The sequence below is a fragment of the Ovis aries genome, chromosome 24 (genome assembly GCF_016772045.2).
Source record: "Ovis aries strain OAR_USU_Benz2616 breed Rambouillet chromosome 24, ARS-UI_Ramb_v3.0, whole genome shotgun sequence".
Lineage (NCBI taxonomy): Eukaryota > Metazoa > Chordata > Mammalia > Artiodactyla > Bovidae > Ovis > Ovis aries.
The window spans coordinates 35081745-35102333 of NC_056077.1; the positions used below are offsets into that span (position 1 = coordinate 35081745).

Below are 20589 nucleotides of genomic sequence, written 5' to 3' on the forward strand. Positions count from 1 at the left end.
ACCTAACAGTTGAGGGAGCATTTATTAAAATACAGACACACATGCAGCCTGTATATAGTCACTTAGGGAGGTCATAGGCCCTCCTTTCAGGGAGAGGCTAACTGTGACGTTTGCTCATAGCAACTTACTAAACCTTTCATTAAAATACAGACATAGAGGAGACACAGAAATCCACGCCATCACTGAAGTGCTGACCCCCAAGCCTTGGAAAATCTGTAGCAAGCTGGGGGCGGGGGGCGGGGGCAGTAAATGAACTGATCTCTCCCCAGGAAGCAAAGTCATTTCGCTACTGGGGTGCGCCACTGTAGGTTTTAACACCCAAGACCTCAACAGGCCATGCAGGTGAACTTTTGACCACAAGAAGGATTTGTTCGCCAACCATCTATTTTTACATTTCCTGCCCCAAGTCTCACTAGCTATGGGATGCCACAAAGCTCTCACCGCTTTTTCCGACGCTTCGCAGTCTGCTCCTCTGCAGCAATTTTATTCCTTTCCAGTCTCTTCTGAAACTCTGCATCCAATTTTTGCTGCAAAAAGCCACATCACTTAGACAAACTCTGGCATGACATGAAAACTCTACAAGTCACACCACTGGGGGAGCTATAGGCACAGCCAGGTCTCTGGGGCCACTTTAAGAAGCTGCCCAACAGGCGGGGCAGCAAGTCAACATATAGGTCTCTGACGCTGAAGCGACTCAGGTCATTAAGAATCCGTTCATGCCCAAGTGAACTGAGACACAGAAGGTGAGAGACACGCTGCATCTGGAAGGCAGAGGCGGCCCTACTGGCTCTTTCTCACTAGGGCCTTGGAAAATGTTACACCGTGGTTTAAAATAAATATGTATTTGATTTTTGTCTACTTTTTTGACACATAGCTCCTAAAACTCTTATAAATTTCCTATTTAAGAGCCACAGGGGGATCTTTTATGATAATATTTAGTTTTGTTGCCAGTTTCTTAACTCCAGATATAAAGCTCCAGAAATAAAGACGAAATGGGTATTTTTTGTTATTTATAACCAGCCCCTTTCAACTATAGGAGTGTATGAGTGACTCTGGAAAAGCCCCTAAGAACAGGGCTGGTTGCCACGGGAACTTTCTGCCCCGCCTCCTTGACCTTCAGGGAGCGGAGAGGGGCTGAAGCTTGAACTAATCACCAATGGCCAAATGATTTAACCATGTCCACACAGTGAAGCCCCCAATCCCAAAGGGTGAGTGCGGAGAGCTCCTGGGCTGGTGAGGGTATGGAGGCGCAGAGCTCCTGTTCCTTCTCCCTGCACCTTCTTCCATCTGGCTCTCCCTGAGTTCCAGTCTTTCATAATACACTGGAAACTAGTGGTGAGATACTGTACTGAGTTCCATCAGCCTCTCTAAGCAAATTAATGGCGCCTTGAGGAGGGGGACATAGGAGCCTCTGACTTACAGCCAGTCGGTCAGCACAGATGACAATGGAGACGTGCAGCAGGCCTTTGAAGCTGGGGGTGGGAGACAATCTTGTAGGACTGAGTCCTTAGCTTTTGAGACCTGAAGTTATCTCCACATGGGTAGTGTGCGAATTGAGTTAAACTGTAGGACACGAGCCTGGTGCCACAGAACTGCTTGGTGTGGGGAAAATTCCCATAGATTCAGTGACAAGAAGTGTCAGAAATGTACTAAGAGTACTCAGAGTAAGGAGGCACACAAGAGTGTGTTTTTTCTTGAGAGACAGTGACCACAGTTCACCAGCTGGAGTGGCCAGAGGGCTGGGACCATGGAACTTTTAAGTCCTGACTACTTACCGTTATTGACAGACAGATTCTAAGGCAGCATAACATGTACTGCCATTACTTATATATGTGAGTACATATATACATACATACATACACCCCTTGTATTATTTCTTCCTAGCAGCTATACCTGTTTCTAAGCCTCAGTTTCCTTGTCTATAAAATGGGGGAATAATAATTCTTCCTTTTCCGAGCCTTTAGGAAGAACAATGAACTGCAATAACCTAAAGGCAAACACTATAAAAATATCTTCAGATAAAACAGTGTCACCTCTACTTCTGGTAGTTATAGCCATAAAGGTCAGGGGTGGGGGGTGTTCAAAAAGGGAGCCAGCAGCGGAAGAGGTGGCTTCATCACCTCTGCTGGTCTGCACTGCCAGGGCTGGGTGGTTCTGCTGAGACTGACGCAGAAACTCTCTTCCAGAGCAGAATTATGAAATCAAAAAGAAATGTCTCCTTCCAAGAAAGGAATCAGCGTCTTTTTTTGTCCATGCTATGCAGCTTGTGTGATCTTAGTGCCCCAACCAGGGACTTAACCCGTGGCCCTTGGCAGTGAAAGTTCAAGTCTATTAAAATTGACTCACTGGACTGCCAGAGAATTCCCAGAACTTCAATTAGAGTTCAACTAGAAAGCAATGCCTTCAAGCTAAAAGCACTTGGTCTGTTTAGAAGATGAACTGTGAATGTCGGAAGCAGCTGCACTTTCCAAGGGACCAAGACAGAGCCCCTGCTGGCTGCTGGCCCTGGTGAGGGCTCCAGGAGGAGTCAGATGTGCTCTGTCCATAGCGGGGACACTCTTATCAGTCACTGTGGAAGGTAAGGATTCTCTTGCATCTCTCTTTCCTTCTAATCTCAGAGCCTATCCTTCACCATGTGAAAATAAGTTTGCAACTATGTGGATTCAAGGTTTGTGAAACATTTTTCTGTATTCTGAGTTGTTAATCAATACATAAAACTTCGACTAACTGATGGCACTTGAGACAACTGTGCTCTATCTCCTGCCCTCTAAAGTAGTTTAAAAAAAAGTGCTCGCTAGTGTCAAGATATTAAGAAGAGGTGGCAAGAATACACAGAAGAACTGTACAAAAGCGATCTTCACGACCCAGATAATCACGATGGTGTGATCCTCACCTAGAGCCAGACATCCTGGAATGTGAAGTCAAGTGGGCCTTAGGAAACATCACTTCGAACAAAGCTAATGGAGGTGATGGAATTCCAGTTGAGCTATGTTTCAAATCCTAAAAGATGATGCTAGGAAAGTGCTGCACTCAATACGCCAGCAAATTTGGAAAACTCAGCAGTGGACACAGGACTGGAAAAGGTCAGTTTTCATTCCAATCCAAAAGAAAGGCAATGCCAAAGAATGCTCAAACTACTGCACAATTACACTCATCTCACACGCTACTAATGCTCAAAATTCTCCAAGCCAGGCTGCAGCAATACATTAACTGTGAACTTCAAATCTTCAAGCTGGTTTTAGAAAAGGCAGAGGAACCAGAGATCAAATTGCCAACATCTGCTAGATCACTGAAAAAGCAGAGAGTTCCAGAAAAACATTTACTTCTGCTTTATTGACTATGCCAAAGCTTTTGACTATGTGGATCACAATAAACTGTGGAAAATTCTGAAAGAGGTGGGAACACCAGATCACCTGACCTGCCTCCTGAGAAATCTGTATGCAGGTCAGGAAGCAACAGTTAGAACTGGACATGGAACAACAGACTGGTTCCAAATAGGAAAAGGAGTACATTAAGGCTGTATTTTGTCACCCTGCTTATGTAACTTATATGCTGTACATCATGAGAAATGGTGGGCTGGATGAAGCACAAGCTAGAATCAAGATTGCCGGCAGAAATATCAATAACCTCAGATATGCTGATGACACCACCCTTATGGCAGAAAATGAAGAACTAAGAAGCCTCTTGATGAAAGTGAAAGAAGAGAGTGAAAAAGTTGGCTTAAAGCTCAATATTCAGAAAACTAAGATCATGGCATCTGGTCCCATCACTTCATGGGAAATAGATGGGGAAACAGTGGAAACGGTGTCAGACTATTTTTTGGGCTTCAAAATCACTGCAGATGGTGACTGCAGCCATGAAATTAAAAGATGCTTACTCCTTAGAAGGAAAAGTTATGACCAACCTAGACAGAATATTAAAAAGCAGAGACATTACTTTGCCAACAAAGGTTCATCTAGTCAAGGCTATGGTTTTTCGAGTAGTCACATATGGATGTGAGAGTTGGACTATAAGGAAAGCTGAGCACAAAAGAACTGATGCTTTTGAACTGTGGTGTTGGAGAAGACTCTCGAGAGTTCCTTGGACTGCAAGGAGATCCAACCAGTCCATCCTAAAGGAGATCCGTCCTGAGTGTTCATTGGAAGGACTGATGTTGAAGCTGAAACTCCAATACTTCGGCCACCTGATGGGAAGAGCTGACTCACTAGAAAAGACCCTGATGCTGGGAAAGGTTGAAGGTGGGAGAAGGGGCTGACAGAGGATGAGATGGTTGGATGGCATCACTGACTCAATGGAGATGAGTTTGAGCAAGCTCTAGGAGTTGGTGACGGACAGGGAAGCCTGGCGTGCTGCAGTCCATGGGGTCACAAAGAGTCAGATACGACTGACTGACTGAACTAAGTGTCTATACACAGAGTTTTGCTATTCTTGACAGTGCAAAGCCATCAGTGACCTGGCAAAGCTGTGTCACAAGTCACCTGAAACTAATTACTGGAGATGAGCAGTAGCTGGAGAACCACCAACAGCTGGGGGCCGAGTTAAGGGCTGGAGGACACACAGATACCAGGTGAAAACCACCACGGCAATTATCCCATCCTGCTCGAAAATCATAAAGGTACTTTTTCAAACTCGATTCTGGCCAGGCCAATAAATATGTAAAGGATCACTACAGTCAAAATACTTTAAAAAAAAAAAAAAATCTTTGAGCAAATGTAGTGAGACGTGTGAAATCTCCATAGATGGTCACTGAGAGATACAAAAAGATACAAACAAGAAAGACAACGTTTCTAGAGAAGATGACTAAACACTCTGACACCCATTCTCATTCAAGTTAAGTTGCAGACTCAATTTAAATCTAGTATAAAATCAAGCAAGATTTCTGGTGTGGATAAAATAACTCCAATACCCAATTCCAAAAAGAAAACAAGTGAAACGTCCAAGAGAATATTTCTTAAGAGCAATAGGAGAGAGGTTTCGGTCCTCTGCCATCAAGCAATGGAAAATTTAAGAGTTCTTATAGTACAATTTCTAAAACAATTCTCAATTCTTAAAAATTTTATTTATTTTTGCCACGTCCCGCCTTGGAGGCTTGTGGGAGTCTTAGTTGAGATCAGGGATTGAACTCAGGCCACAGCAGTGAAAGTGCTGAATCCTAACCACTAGACCACCAGAAACTCACAGATATTCTCAATTCTTAGTCAATTATTATGTGTCATGAAGGAAAACTCAAAGAGGCAAAAACACTCGAAAGCACAGTACTCACACCAGACACACAGCTAACTGGAATTACAGGCATTCTGCCAAAAGGAGAGAAAATTATAGAGAAATAATAACTCCAGTGATGTGAGAGCCTGCCTCCTATTCCATGGCAAATGGCCTGGCGGGGACAGGGGACCCCGCTGGGCTCTCTACCACCTGACAGACGCCCTCCCCTCACTCACTTCCTAGTGTGAGCACCCTGCTGTGCTGGGTGGACTCTACTTGACATCTGTTTCTCATGCTGACTTCAGAAGGCAGCCCTCACTCAAGCCACACCCGGGTGTATCTATTCTTCTTCAGTGGCTTATTTTCCTCAGGTTTCAGTGCACATGACCTAAACCCCAGGCTTCAGGCAGCCTCCTGGCTCACTAACCTTCTCAGCCATGGCATCCATGTAGTCCTGGCGCTGGTACTCTCTCCGGCGCAGATGCCTGTACACATGGAATTCTCCGCTGCCGGCCCCAGCGCTTGAACCTAGAGCCAGGACAGTCCAGAGCTCTTGATGAGATCCAGTTACCAACACAGGCTACCAAAGACAGATACCAGAAGGGATGGAAGGGATCAAGCCTGCCTTATTCCACACTGTATCCCAGAACCTAGCACAGTGGCTGGCATACTGTAGGTATCATTAAATACTTGTTGCATGAATGCTGAATGTGAAGTCCCTAAAAATTCCACTCTCAAACAGTATTAACAGAACAGCAGATTAAGGTTCAGAGAGCAGAAACCTAAAAGAGAGTCTGTGACCTTTCCCCTCCCTGAGCAGAGGATTTCACATGATATGCTAGGATTCTATTGAGTTGAAAAGATGCCATGATCTATAAAAAGTAAGTTTCAAACAGTATGTGCAGAACAACCACATTTTTGTGAAAACATTTTTTCTGAAGCACGAGTGGTTTTGACTATAAAGAGGTTTCCAAGACTGTATCAAAATGTTACAGGTAGAACCATGGAACTACAGGTGGTTCTAATTTTTTTTACACCTGTTCTTTACTCTTCTTTAGAACTGTGTTAATTTACAATCCAACAAAATAAAAACTATTCCACTTAAAAAAAAAACAAGATATCATTAAAAAGCAAAGAAGATTCTCTAATGCCAAACCAAAGCCAATAATATCCCTTCATTGTAACAGTAAAATATTGGAACTCCCCACCCCCAAGAGGATATAATTAACAAAAACTAGAGGTTTCATACTTACACTTTAAAAACTGTATTTACACACACATACACACACAAAGACATTACCCATTACATCTCGGACAAATTCTGGGGGAGGTCGAGGTGCCCATTCACTCATTTTTTCTGGAATTGGAACTGCTTTGTCCTGCAACATTTGAACATGAAAATATTTGTTATGTATAAACCGGCTTACAAAGTGACGTCTTTTACAACCACAATCCTTTAACTGAATAGTGAAGTAAGGCTGCTTTGTTTCTTGGGCCCAAAGCTGAGTTTATTTTCTCCCATCTGGCTTTACTTCATCCGTATATTCGGGTCCTATCACAGCCCACAGCCTTGTTAGGGCTAAACTCAACTTTCCAGGGTAGAACTCAGAACGTCAATCATTATCTATCGCTGGAGACCTCCAACCCCCAGGTCGCTCGGCCAATGCCTAACACTTAACGTTCTTTAGAATGAATTATTGTGCTAACCCAAGGACTCCATCTTTCCTGTCTGAGGCTTCCTTTTACACGAAGTTAAAGAGTCTTCACGCACAGGAAGCCAGTCCGCAGCAGAAAGCTCACTGTCTCCGGCTAGCCTATTCCTTCCCAAGGTCTGACCCTGGACTTTGGCTCCTGAGTTCCCGCGTTCAGAGACGGGGGACGAGCGCCCGGAGACGCCGGAAGGGAAGGGGTTTGCGACTCGGGAGGGCCGTCAGCCCGAGCCTCGTCTCACCGGGTTCTTCATGAGCCGTTCCAACTTGAGCTTCTGCTCCTCCGCGGCATTCTTGGGGATGATGAGCGCCTGCGGCTCCTTCTTGGGCCTCGGCGGTCTCACAGAGGAGGCGGCCGAGCTCGCCATGACAGCCACCTTCCCTGACGGGCGGCGGCGCGCGTGCGTGACGACCGAGTCGCGCGCCAGTGACGCAAGCGCAGTCTTCTAGGTGGGCGCGGCCGGAGCGGAGTTGCCCGCCGGAAGCAGGCTGCTGAATATTCATGAGCTCGAGGCCCGGGTGGGTTATTTTGACTAAAGCGGCTTGATTTCTTTTCCCTGTTTCTGAGCAGATCAGCGCAGCGAACGCCCACGTTCCTGGGGGAGAGGTGGCCCTGTGTGCTCGAGGGTCTGGCCCCCGCCTAACTCTGCAGTCCCGGCGCGAGTTGTGGCTTCGCCCGCCACCCTGCTAACTCCCTCGTCACCCCCCACCCCCGCCCCCGGGCCTTTGTTTCTTAGGTCTAGTCCACTCCCTCTGCCGTTTCTGATGATCTGTTTAAGACAAAACTGACGTCAATGTGTGCTCCCGGAGGACTGAGGCCGTATCTCTTTTGTCCGCCTCCAATTACTCTGCGCCTGGCACCCAGCAATACACCTCGGTCGAGTGAACGGGCCTTTCCTACGAGAAAGAGGAGCGCTGCCTCTTGCATCTGGGAGCTGGCCTGGCACTCACAGATAGACCTTGGGATTCTCCTGTTGGACATAGAAAATTTCCTAAACACCACTGTCGTGCAAAGCCATTCTGGGGCCATGATGTCGCGAGGCATAAACAAGACTGCTCCGTAATCACGTTTAAAGTCGGATGAAAACAAGAATATCGTTGGAACAAGAAAAAGACCAAACGTTTCCCCTATTCTGACAAATATGAGTAACCGCAGCTTCTTTATCCGGTTAGACTTCCGCTTTAAATACTTAAGGCTTTCAATCATAAAATTGTCCCTGATTCCTAACACCTATTCCAGAGTAAAAGCCCACTTACTCAAATCCTCCCCCAAATCACTTAACCCAGGCCCAAATCCCATGCTAATCCTTTTTAACCAGCTCCCCACAGTTCTTTTTGGCCACTAGCGCAGCTTGCAGGCTCTTAGTTCCCTGACCAAGGATCAAACTCTAGTGTGGAGTCCCAACCACTGGACCGCCAGGGAATCCCCTAAACACTCTCTTACTGAGGTAAATGCAGTCTTCCTTCTCAAACTGAGCCGATAAACCCAATTTGTTCAACTACAGGTGTGTTCCTGGTTGTTGTTTAGTTGCTAAGTCATGCCTGACTCTTTGCAACCCCATGGATTGTAGCCCTCCAGGCTCCTCTGTCCATGGGATTCTCCAGGCAAAAATACTGAAGTAGGTTGCCATGCCCTCCCTTTAGGGGATCTTCCCAACCCAGGGATCGAACTAGCACCTCTTACATCTCTTACACTGGCTGGAGGGTTCTTTACTACTACTACTACCTGGGAAGCCCCACACCCTGCTTGGTGTGGCTTAAATGCTACCTCCTCTAGGAAGCCTTCTCTGATTGCCCCCACCCAGCCCCCTCCTCCAGGCAGTCAGTTGCTCCCTTCCTGGTGCTCCCCCTGCTCCAAGTCCTGATGGCTGGCATGTGGCAGTCACAGGGTGTCCTCACCATCTGTCTACCTAGAAGTCTGGGGAGAGGGTTGTGCCAGAAACCCAGCATCTAATTCTGGCTTAGAGTGGTGCTTTTAGAATGCTTGCAGAACACAGGAATGAGGGAGAGAGAAAGGAAAGGAGTCTGAAAGAGTAAAGAATGAATGAATATGCAGTCGAGATAACTAGTGATGGTGGGTGAGTGAATGAGGAAGTTAGTGAGTATGAGAAGGAATGAATGAACACTCAGTAGAGAAATGGATCCTCCGTGAATGAAAGCGCACACCACAGTAGAGGAACAGACAGTTACAGAGCTAAGAGGGCAGCCATCTCCCTGACACCTCCAGCTCAGGGTCTGGCCCAGAGCTGGTGCTTGGCAGACAGCTGCTGGCTGGAAGTTAAGTGAATGGAATAAATGAATGCACAAAGGTAGGGGAGGGAGAGTTAAGGCATGTAGGTAATAGCAGCCTCAATGTCTAAGCCTAGTTTAAGTGTTTTGACGTTTGTCATCCTGATAAGGACTGAGAGGGCCTAGAAGGGCAAGAGACCAACTCAGGGTCACCCAGACTCAAACCCAGCTTGGCTGGCCCCTATGAGGGCCTGAGTGACCTCACGAGTCATGGATAGATGGACCAAGGCTCCCCAGCAGACCCTGGTGGGGCCCTCCAGTTCAGTTCAGTTCAGTTGCTCAGTCGTGTCCGACTCTTTGTGACCCCATGAATCGCAGCACGCCAGGCCTCCCTGTCCATCACCAACTCCCAGAGTTCACTCAGATTCACATCCATCGAGTCAGTGATGCCATCCAGCCATCTCATCCTCTGTTGTCCCCTTCTCCTCCTGCCCCCAATCCCTCCCAGCATCAAAGTCTTTTCCAATGAGTCAACTCTTTGCATGAGGTGGCCAAAGTACTGGAGTTTCAGCTTTAGCATCATTCCTTCCAAAGAAATCCCAGGGCTGATCTCCTTGCAGTCCAAGGGACTCTCAAGGGTCTTCTCCAACACCACAGTTCAAAAGCACCAATTCTTCGGCACTCAGCCTTCTTCACCCTCCTAATGCTGAAGCCAGATTTGAGGTCTTCTCTGTGGGAGGAAAGAGTGTCTGCCCATCCTCACTCCTCACCAGCTGTCCCACAAGAGTGGACTCGGCCTCTCACTGACACCCTCTGTCTACCACCAGAGGGCAGCAAAGCTTTACCCAGCCCCACATGCTCCCGGACCCCGAGGCACCAGAACTGGGCCCAGAGAGGTTGAGTAACTTGCCCAAGGTTGCAGTAAATGATGGAGCTGGGATAATCACAATGAGTCTGACCTCAAAGCCAAAGTTCTAAATTATTATTATGCCATAAAGCCACTACGTAACCCAATTCGTTGGCTTAAATTCTTTATGCAATGGGTGCTGCTTCCTCCCTGCAGCCCGCCTCCTCTCTCCCTTCTCTGTCGCCTAGGGCCCCCATAGCACCCAGACAAGATTCTTTGGCTCCTCCTTTGGCCTCATTCCATGCACACAGGTCACCACCCAGGGGCAGGGCAGACCTATGCAGAGAACAGAAGTTCGGGTGCAATCAGAACACAGTGAGATAGGGAGGCTTGGACATCCCCTCTCTTACTGGGGCTCTGGGTAGCAGCTGAGCTTGCATGAGCTTTGCTTCGAAGTTTTCCACTGTGTGCTGATACATATGGGCTTCCCAGGTGGCGCTAATGCTAAAGAACCCGCCTGCCAATGCAGGAGATCTAAGAGACAAGGGTTTGATCCCTGGGTAGGGAAGATCCCCTGGAGGAAGGCATGGTGACCCACTACAGTATTCTTGCTGGCAGAATCCCATGGATAGGGGGGCCTGGCAGGCTACAGTCCATGAGGTCGCAAAGAGTCAGACACGACTGAAGCAACTGTGCTCCCACATGCAGCTTGGGTCAACTAACACTCTCTATATTGCATCCATTCCTTGAAGCTGCAGCGGAGTGGGAAAGGGCCACGAGAGGGACCTGATCATTCTCCCTGCTGAATTCCTTGCGGGGACACCTCTGTCTCACTGGCAGGCAAAGATGGTCTTGGACCAGGAAAGTGACTCACTCCTCTCCAGCTCCTTGGCAGCCCCAGAAAGAGCAGTAGAGCCTGTTCCCTTGTCCTCAAGAACCTCCCACCCAGCTTCATGAGGAACACGGGCCATCAGTCATGAAGTCTGAATCTGCTGTTCCCTCTTCACCTCCAATGGTTGAAATGTCACCCTCCCTGCCCCATGAGACATTTCAGTCTGCCTCGCAGCCATACAGACCACAAGAGCTTGAAGCACAGAAACTTTGGTTTAAATCCTGGATCTAGGAACTTTCCTGGTGGTCCAGTGGCTAAGACTATGCTTCCAAGGCAGGAGGCCTGGGTTCAATCCCTGGTCAGGGAACTAGATCCCACATGCCACAACTAAGAGTTTGCATACTGCAGCTAAGACCTGGTGCAGCCAAATGAAAAAAAAAAAAAATCCTGGATCTGCCATTTACAGTTTTTTGACCCTGAGTGAGTCATCAACCTTTCTGAGTTTTAGTTCATTATCTCTAAGATGGGAATTATTACACTCATCTAATGGGATGAGTTAAGGGCTAATGAAGATCAAATCTGTGAACAGGACAGGAGCTGGAATCCTTGACAAGGCCAGCCACCTGGGTCCAGCGCCCTGTTTCCCAGGACTCTCCAGAGCTGGCTCCACCAGCGATTTCTTCTTTTTCTGGGGTCCTCACTCTCTCCCACTCCAGTACTCTTGCCTGGAAAATCCCATGGACGGAGGAGCCTCGTGGGCTGCAGTCCATGGGGTTGTGAAGAGTCGGACATGACTGAGCGACGTCACTTTCACTTTTCACTTTCATGCATTGGAGAAGGAAATGGCAACCCACTCCAGTGTTTTTGCCTGGAGAATCCCAGGGGCAGGGGAGCCTGGTGGGCTGCCGTCTCTGGGGTCGCACAGAGTCAGACATGACTGAAGTGACTTAGCAGCAGCAGCTGCATTCTCTCTCCTTCAGCATAAAAACATGCTCCGTCTCCCCGAGTCTGCCTCCTTCTCCATGTGCTCTCCTTTCTCTATCACAAAACTGCTTTCCAAAAAATTTAGTCATGAAGATAAAAAAAGTCTTAAGACAGAGAACCAAGTAGTTACCATGTATCCATTATCTAACTTTAACAGTAATTCCCTAGTATCAACTAACACCCAATTTTTAAAATGTCTCAATTGTCTCATAATTTTTTTTAAAAACCATTGGATTATTCTCATTAGTTCTCATGTCTTATCTTACCTACATCAGTTCTCCTTCCCCTTTTCTTCTTCATGACAATTATTTGTTGAAGAAACAATATTTTTTCCTATAGAATTTCTCAGTTTGGGATTTGGACAACTACTTTTTTTTTTTAAGTATCTTTTCACATATCCTTCTATAGCCTTATCATCATCATTATTTTCTTGGAGGCAGTAAACTCAGTTAGATCTAGAGACTGGATTTAAACTCAGATTCACTTTTGTTGGCTTGTTTGCCTCACAGGAGGTGCTGTGTTCTTTCCTCCGTCTGACCTGAGGATCCCCACTGTGACTGGCTGTTCTGCTTTTAGTCAGGTTAGGATTGATTGGGGGTTAGAAGTCGGCAGTATAATCCATCCATTATAAAGTTCCAAAAACCTGACCTAATGGTTTTTTGCAGCCTATAATGGTTGTTCCTGGATCCATTATTTCACTGAGTGCTACAAAACAGTCAACTTCTAATTTCAGCATTCTTTATGCATTTTTAAGCTGGTATTTTTCTCCAAAGAACTTCCCTCATCGCCCATTATCCTGTATAGGAGATGCTATTGACACCACATCTCTTTGGCCTCCCTCTGCGTTTACCATATGCGCTGACAGCTGGTCATCTCAAACGCCCATGTCTTTCTGCTTCTTTGGATATAGCATCAGTTGCCAAGAATCTCACCTGAGGTGGATCACTTAGATCTTGAAGGATATGAAATAAATGACTATGATATGAGTTGTAGAGTTAGCTGGTTTTTCTTTACTGCCCTAGAAAATTTGGAAGACAACAGACTCAGGGCAGCCAATGGAACCTCGCACTGAGAGGCTTGCCCACCTGGCAGCACCTAAAGAGACTCTCATTTCCTGTATCTGGAGGAAAGTCTATGTGGAAAAACAAACCCAGCAGGAGAGGATAGAAAGAAGGCACCAAAGTAACATTCGAAGAGATGATGGCTGAGAAATTTCTAAAATTAATGAAAGACCCGAATTCACATATTCAAGAAGCTCAGTAAATCCTAAGCAGGATAAATACCAAAACACCATACTTAGGCATTCCAGAATCAAACTTCTGAAAGTCAAAGGTATAGAGAGAAAAATCTAAAATATCCACAGGAAAAAAATACATTAAATTCAGGGGAATAGCAACAACAATGGCTTAATTCTTAAGAGTAATTATAGAAACCAGAACAAAGGGAATGATGTGTTTAAGGTGCTGAAAGGAGCAGCCCTTGCTAACCTAGCCATCTATGGCTAGTGAAAATATTCTGTAAAAACTAAGGCAAACTAAAATAGATAGCCAGTGGGAATTTGCTGTCTGACACGGAGAGCTTTACCTGGTGCTCTGTGACAACCTACAGGGGTGGGAGGGAGTCTCAAGAGGGAGGCGATATATGTGTACTGACTCGTGCTGAAATATGCCAGAAACCAATAAGACACTGGAAAGCAATTATGCTTCAATCAAAAATAAAATATTTTAAAAAACAAGGGCAATTTTTTTTAGACAAACAAAAGCTGAGAGACTTTGTCTCCAATAGATCTGCACTAAAAGCCTACCACCTCCCCCTGCCCCACAAGGCAGAAGGAACATATTTCACAGCTAGTTTGGAACTTTAGGAAGGAAGGAAGAAACCTGGAATGTACAAATAAATGGAGAAAATTTTAAAATTATGGAAAACAGTATGGCAATTCCTCCAACAATTAAACATAGAATCCCCATATTATCCCGCAATTCAACTTCTAGATATATACCTAAAAGCATCGAAAGCAGGGATTGGACAGATACCTGAACATCAATACTGCACTCATAGCAGCTCTTGTTAACAACATACAAAAGGTGGAAACCATCCAAACATCTAGTGGCAGATGAATGGATAAACAAAGGTGGTATACATGCAGCGGACTGTTGTTCAGCCTTAAAACAGGAAGTTCTGACACGTGCTGCAACATGGGCAAACCTTTAAGACACTACGATAAGTGAAGCAAGGCAGACTCAAAGACAAGCATCGCACCTCTCGGCCAAGGTACTTAGGAGTCAAATCCACAGAGACATGACGGTACTGGGCGGGTGGGGCGGGGGAGGGAATGAGGAGGTAAGTGTTAAAAAAATTTTTTTTCTTTCAAATTGATGGTGGTATTGGTTGCACAACAAATATGTATTTAATGCCACTAAACTGTATACTTAAAAATGGTTAAAGTAGTATATCTAATGTCTTGCATATTTTTCCAGATAAAAAAGTTTTAAAGGCTACTGTTTAGGGCAACAATAATTACAGGGTATACTGAGGTTTCTAATTCACTTAGAAGTAAACTATACAACAACACAGAAGGTTGAGGGAAGAGGTATAAACGGAACTGTACAATTGTCAATTTCTTACATCTTTCCTGAAGTCGCAAAATGCAAATTTAAGGTAGATTATAATAAAGTAAAACGCATACTGTAATCTTGAGATTAACCATTTGAAAAAAAATGTATAAAAAGGTATAATTAAAATGTCATAGAGGTGATAAACCAATAATAAAAATAATTCTTACTTATCCAAAAGATTAAATAAAGGAAAGGAAGAACAAAAAAATCAGCTGGAACAAATGGAAAGCAAGATGATAGATACGATCTCTAAAAGACAGAGATTGCCTGACTGGAGTTAAAAAAAAAAAAAATCAACAACAAACTGACTGTATGTTTCTCAACAAGTGACACCCTTCAAGTATAAGGACATAGAAAAACTGAAAACATTAAGACAAAAAAAAGGTATACCCTACGAATACCAACTATAACAGAGCAAGGGCGACCCTATTCATAACAAAGTAGATTGTACAGAGTACTATCAGAGATAAAGAGGGTCAGTTCTTAACGATAAATTCAACAGAATGACATAACAAACCTAAACGGATGATGAGTCTAATAACAGGGCTTCAAAGTACAGGGAGAAAAGACACCTGGCAGGACTAAAAGGAGAAACAGGCAAACCCGCAATCATATTTGGATGTTTTAACACTGCTGCCTTGGCAGTTAGTAAAAATAAAGAAATAAACGCAGACAAAAGCATTAATGAGTATATAGAAGATGTGAGCAATACTCACAATTAACTTGACCTAATTGACATTTATAGAACATTCCAGCCAAGAACAGCAGGATGCACACCCTTGTCAAGTGTGCATGGGACAGTCACCAAGAGAGACCTTGTACTTGGGTCATAAAACAAGTCTCAATACATTTCAAAAGATTGAAATCATACCAGACATATTTTCTGACCACAGTGGAATTAGAGTTTAAGGTGGTTTCAACTTACATCTATTGTGAAATAATTACTGCAAAATTTAATTAGCATCCATCATCTCATACGGAGACTAAATAGAGTTCCCTTGTCACTCTAAACCACAGGCCACAGCCCCAGTTCAGACTGGGTTACGACGCAACCTCAAACTCACTAAGGGGTATCAAGCAAGGTTGACAGATTTGGCCAGTAAAGAAATACACCGTTTTATTTTTAATTTACTTTGGCGTGCTATGTGCAAGGTTCGCAGCATCTCAGCTCCCTGACCAAGGATCGAACCCAGGCCCCCTGCAGTGGAAGCACGGAGCCCTAACCGTTGGGCAACCAGGGAATTTCCGAAACAAATCTTTTTCAGTTCAGACAGTTTATCATGTGCATCGAGAGCAAAAGCAAGATCAGTCAAGGTGGCAGCTTCCCGTGACCCTTCTTCAAAAGGATGACCCCAAAACAAGAGATGACAATGTAACATGAGGGGTGGGGCACCCTGACAGCCAGGAGTCATTTCTGTGTAGTTTGATAACCTGCAGCTGTACCCTAAGACGTGCGAGGCAGAAAGCCTCCTATGTCATTAGAGCCCAGGAGAAAAAGGCCTTCCTGGAAGAGGGAGAGGAAGCCCCTCCATAAGCTCCCTAAGTTGTCATGTTCTGGGAGGACCACAGGGGGTCCTGCCAAGGTTGAGGCCAGCTGTGTCTTGCCTACATGACCCAGGTAGAGATGCACATGGTCGCCAGGGCCACGTGGAGGAAATATTTCCCTTTCAGGGTTAAGACCTCTCTTCTTTCCCCAGCTAAGGCTGGAGGCAGGAGAGAGCCTTGAGTCCAGGGAGGCGATTGTGGGTGGATTCTGTCCTCTTGCTTTCTAGTTACTGTCTTGATCCTGGTGGGGGCCGAGAGACAGAGGAGGGAAGGTGACGAGGTGGTTCCTACCTAGCTGGATGCCTCGGTGTTCTCTCAGCCTGGCCAAAGTCTAGAGAGGGCTCCTCCTGCGGAGCAGCATACTTGCTTGTATGCTTCAGAGGACCAAATATTGAGTCTTTCTGAGGCATCTCCTGCCACGTGATCTAAAGAAACTCTAGACATGCCGACTCCTCTGTCCGGAGGTCGCAGACAGCTTAAAAGATGTTTCCAGACCTGAGATGGAGAACCAGTCACCCTTTCTCAGCTGCAAGGGACCAAGTGGAAAGCACCATGCCCCACGTGCCTCCTTGGAAGGAACTCAGCACAGCTGTAGCTCCTTTTCTCTTTTTCCCTTCTCTCAACTCTTCCACGTGCTCGAAATAGGGGAGTGGATTCAGGAGACACAAAATCAGCCAATGAACATTTATTAATCTTTCCAAAGAACCAGCTTTTGATTTCATTGATTTTTCTGTATTGATTTCCTCTTTGATCTTTATTATTTCTATTTTTTTTTTCCTGTTTGCTTTAGATTTAATTTGCTGTGCTTTTCCTGGTTTCTTAAAACTGAAGCTGAAAAAAAAAAAATTGAAGCTGAGATCGTTGATTTCAGACCTTTCTTCTTTTCTAAAGATAGACATTTAGTGCTGTAAATGTCTCCTGGGATACTGTTAGAGCAGCATCCCACACCTTCTAATGTTGTGCTTTCATTTTCATTCAGTTGAAAACACTCTCTAGGGCTTCCCTGGGAGTTCAGTGGTTAAGAATTAGCCTTGCAGTGCAGGGGACACCCGGTAGATCCCTGGTCTGGGAAGATCCCACCTGCCTCGGGGCACCTAAGCCTGAGTCACACAACTACTGAGCCTGCGCTCTAGAGCCTGTGAGCCAGAGCTACTGAAGCCCGGGCCCCCTAGAGCCCGAGCTCCACGGGAAGGGCCACCACAGGAGAAGCCCGCACACCGCAATCAAGAGTAGCCCCTGCTCAATGCAACTAGAGAAAGACCCAGCAACAAAGGCCCAGCACAGCCCCAAATGGCTAACTAAATAATTATAAAGAGAAAACACTCTCTAATTTCCTTTTTGACTTACCCTTTGATGTATTTAGGAGTGTGTGATTTAACTTCCAAACGTGGGGATTCTCCAAGAAGCTTTCTGTTACTGATTTCTTATTTAACTCCATGTGGTCCGTGTATATGACTTGAATCCTCTCGATTTTATTGGGACTTGCTTCACGGGCCAGATTATGATCTATCTTGGTAAATGGCCCCTGTGCACTTGAGAGACTTCGTATTCTTTTGTTGTTGAGTGGAGTATTCGACACGTGTCCATGAGGTCAAGTCAGCTGATGATGTTTTTAAGTCTTCTTATTCCTGTTGCTTTTCTGCCTATTTTTCTATCAACTATTGAGTAGTACTGAAATCTCTGACTACAGTTTATGAATACCCATTTCTCCTTGTACTTCTCTTAGTTTTTGTTTTAGGTATTTTGAATCTCTATTGTTAGTGTACGTAATTGTTTAGGATTGTTATGCCCTCTTGATTAACTGACCCATTTATGATTGCGAAATGATCTTCGTGGTCCTTGGTAAATATTCTTTACTCTAAAGTCTATTTTATATGATATTAATATCGCCACTTCAGTTACCTTTTGATTAGTGACAGCATAGCATATCATTTTCTTTCCTTTTACTTTTATCCCATTTCTGTCCCAGCTAAATAACAGCTTCCCATTCTTTCCACCCCCAGGGCCTGGTGTCCCACTCTCTGTCTCTTTGCATTTGCCTGTTCTAGGCACCTCATATGCTTTCTGAATCTTTACTTCCTTTGAAGAGTTGGAGTATTATTCATGTTAATTCTTCTTTGAATGTTCGGTAGAATTCACCATTGAAGCTATCTGGTTTTGGACTTTCCTTCGTTGAGGGGTTTTTGATTACTGATGCAATCTCTTCATTAGTTACAGGCCTGCTGAATATTTCTGTTTTGTCTTGTGTCACTTGAGGCAATTTATTTCAATAAATGTGTCCATTTCTCTTGGATTATTTAGTTTCTTGCCATATAGTTGTTCATGGGCTTCCCAGGTGGCACCAGTGGTAACGAATCCACCTGCCGACGCAGGAGACACAAAAGACTTGGGTTGGTCCCTGGGTTGGGAAGATCCCCTGGACAAGGAAATGGCAACCCCCTCCAGTATTCTTGCCTGGAAAATTCCATGGACAGAGGTGTCAGGTGGCCTACAGTCCACGGGGTCGCAGGGTTGGACACGACTGAGTAAACAGCCACGTAATTGTTCATAGTATTCTCTTATAAAATTTTTCACAATAAAGTCAATAGTAACGTCTCCACTTTTATTTCTAATTTTAGTTTTTTTTAGTTTCCTTTGCCAGTCTGGTTAAAGGTTTGCCAAATTTGTTGATCTTTTCAAAGAACCGACTTTTTAATTCCATCAATTTTGTCTACATTTTCCCTTCATTTTTCGCAAAATATTCTTGCTGGGTATAGAAGTCTAGGTTGACAGTTTTAAAGATGATAATCTACTGTCATTTTGCTTGCATTATTTCCAAGGAGAACACTATTGTCCAAGGAAAAACAGGTAATATGTCTCTTTTCTCTGCTTTTAAGATTTTCTCCTTATCCTTGACTTTAAGCAATTTGAATATGATTATCTCTTGATATAATTTTCTTAATGTTTCTTGCACTTAGGGTTTTGTTGAGTTTCTTGAATCTGTAGGTTTACAGTTTGCATCAAATTTTGAAAAATTTTAGCCATGATTTCCTCAATTTGGGGTCCTCTTATCTCTCCCTCTCCCCTCCTCTCCTCTCCTCTGCCGCTGCTAAGTCACTTCAGTTGTGTCCGACTCTGTGCGACCCCATAGACGGCAGCCCACCAGGCTCCCCCATCCCTGGGATTCTCCAGGCAAAAACACTGGAGTGGGTTGCCATTTCCTTCTCCAATGCATGAAAGTGGAAAGTGAAAGTGAAATTGCTCAGTCGTGTCAGACTCTTCGCGATCCCATGGACTGCAGCCCACCAGGCTCCTCCATCCATGGGATTTTCCAGGCAAGCGTACTGGAGTGGGGTGCCACTGCCTTCTCCCTCCCCTCCTCTAGGGACTCCAATTACACGTATATAGCTGTTTGAAATCATCCCATGTTTCACTGATGCTCTGCTCATTTTAAAACAGCTTATCTTAATTTTGTTTATCTTTACTGTGACTACATATATATATTTCTCATAAAAGTTGCTACTTAAAAATGTATACGACACCATTCTTTATAGATTGGAGAAAGTAACCCTTTTTGTGAGTACATGATGAAAATAAACTGTTCTCCTTATTAGGGCAAAGTGAAAACAATACACAGATTGTCACTATTGTCACCGTGAAGTTAGAACGATTCAACTCTTTAGACAGGGGAGCTGCATCCCCTTCTAGACATAAGATCAGTGTCTGACTATTGCTTTCCTTTTTTTTTTTTTTTTTTTTTGATGTTAGCAGTTGTTGAAGCCTAATGTCTACATTTGTTTAATTGCTGGGAGTTTCAAAATAATATTCAAATTATGTCTCCTTTTTTTCTTACTTATTAACTGGAATATATAAAGAGATGCTTCCAACCATCTACTACAAAAGAGAGAGCTTCACAAATTTGCATGTCATCCTTGCTCAGAGAACAATAATCTCTGTATTGTTGCAGTTTTACTGTATGTGCTGCCAAAGCGCCACTTGAGACAGTTTTAAGCATACAATTCAGGGGCATTAATCACGCTCATATCATTGTGCAACCATCATCACAGCCACTTCCAAAACCCCACACAGAGATTCCGGACCCATTAAGCAACTTTCCGCTCCCCTTTCCCCTAGCCCCGGCTAACTTCTCTTCTACTGTTTGTCTCTGTGAATTTGATGGTGTTCTTTAAAGCTTCTGGGCACCACATTGTCATCTCGATTAGTTTCCAAATATGTGTCCAACTTAAACAGCTCTAAGTTGAAACTCATAATGCAAACATCGACATGAGCATTAAACCTCTAATGAGCTTTCTGCATCCAGCGCCAAACAAAGAGAATAAGGTCAGTGAGAGATCATTTGTCCAGAACCACACAAGCCTCCTCTCCCCTCTAAGACTTGGCTCCTTGGCCAGTTCCCTTCCTACCATCAGGATTCTTCATTCATGTTAAAGTAGAAACCAGGAGGTTAATTTTTGCTACAAGGTCAACCATCAGATCAGGCACCAGCTGAGGCCTTTTTGGATGGTGGGTATCTGATTCCTCATCACACCATTGTTTCTCTGCTCTTTCTGAACATTCTGTTTCAAGAAAGGCCATTTGTCCTCACTCTTTAGAGCACTGCTGTTCACCTGACATCCTGGGATG

General features: G+C 44.7%; 1 protein-coding gene and 1 pseudogene across 3 annotated transcripts in view; both read right to left on the bottom strand.

Annotated features, from left to right (window-relative positions):
* The window catches only part of PRKRIP1 (PRKR interacting protein 1), a 34595-nt gene extending 27274 nt beyond the window's left edge, over positions 1-7321 (bottom strand). For all 3 annotated transcript variants that reach the window (XR_009598299.1, XM_060405619.1, XM_060405620.1), the window contains exons 1-4: positions 7157-7321; positions 6506-6584; positions 5633-5733; positions 442-527 (exon numbers count right to left, since the gene is read on the bottom strand). Coding sequence is in view for 2 of the 3 variants with exons in the window: in XM_060405619.1 (XP_060261602.1) it covers positions 442-527; positions 5633-5733; positions 6506-6584; positions 7157-7282 (392 nt within the window). In the remaining variant the exon portion in view is untranslated. The remainder of the gene's footprint in view (positions 1-441; positions 528-5632; positions 5734-6505; positions 6585-7156) is intronic.
* A 12519-nt stretch (positions 7322-19840) lies between these two features.
* LOC114110697 (U6 spliceosomal RNA) lies at positions 19841-19938 on the bottom strand (annotated as a pseudogene).
* Positions 19939-20589: the final 651 nt, after the last annotated feature.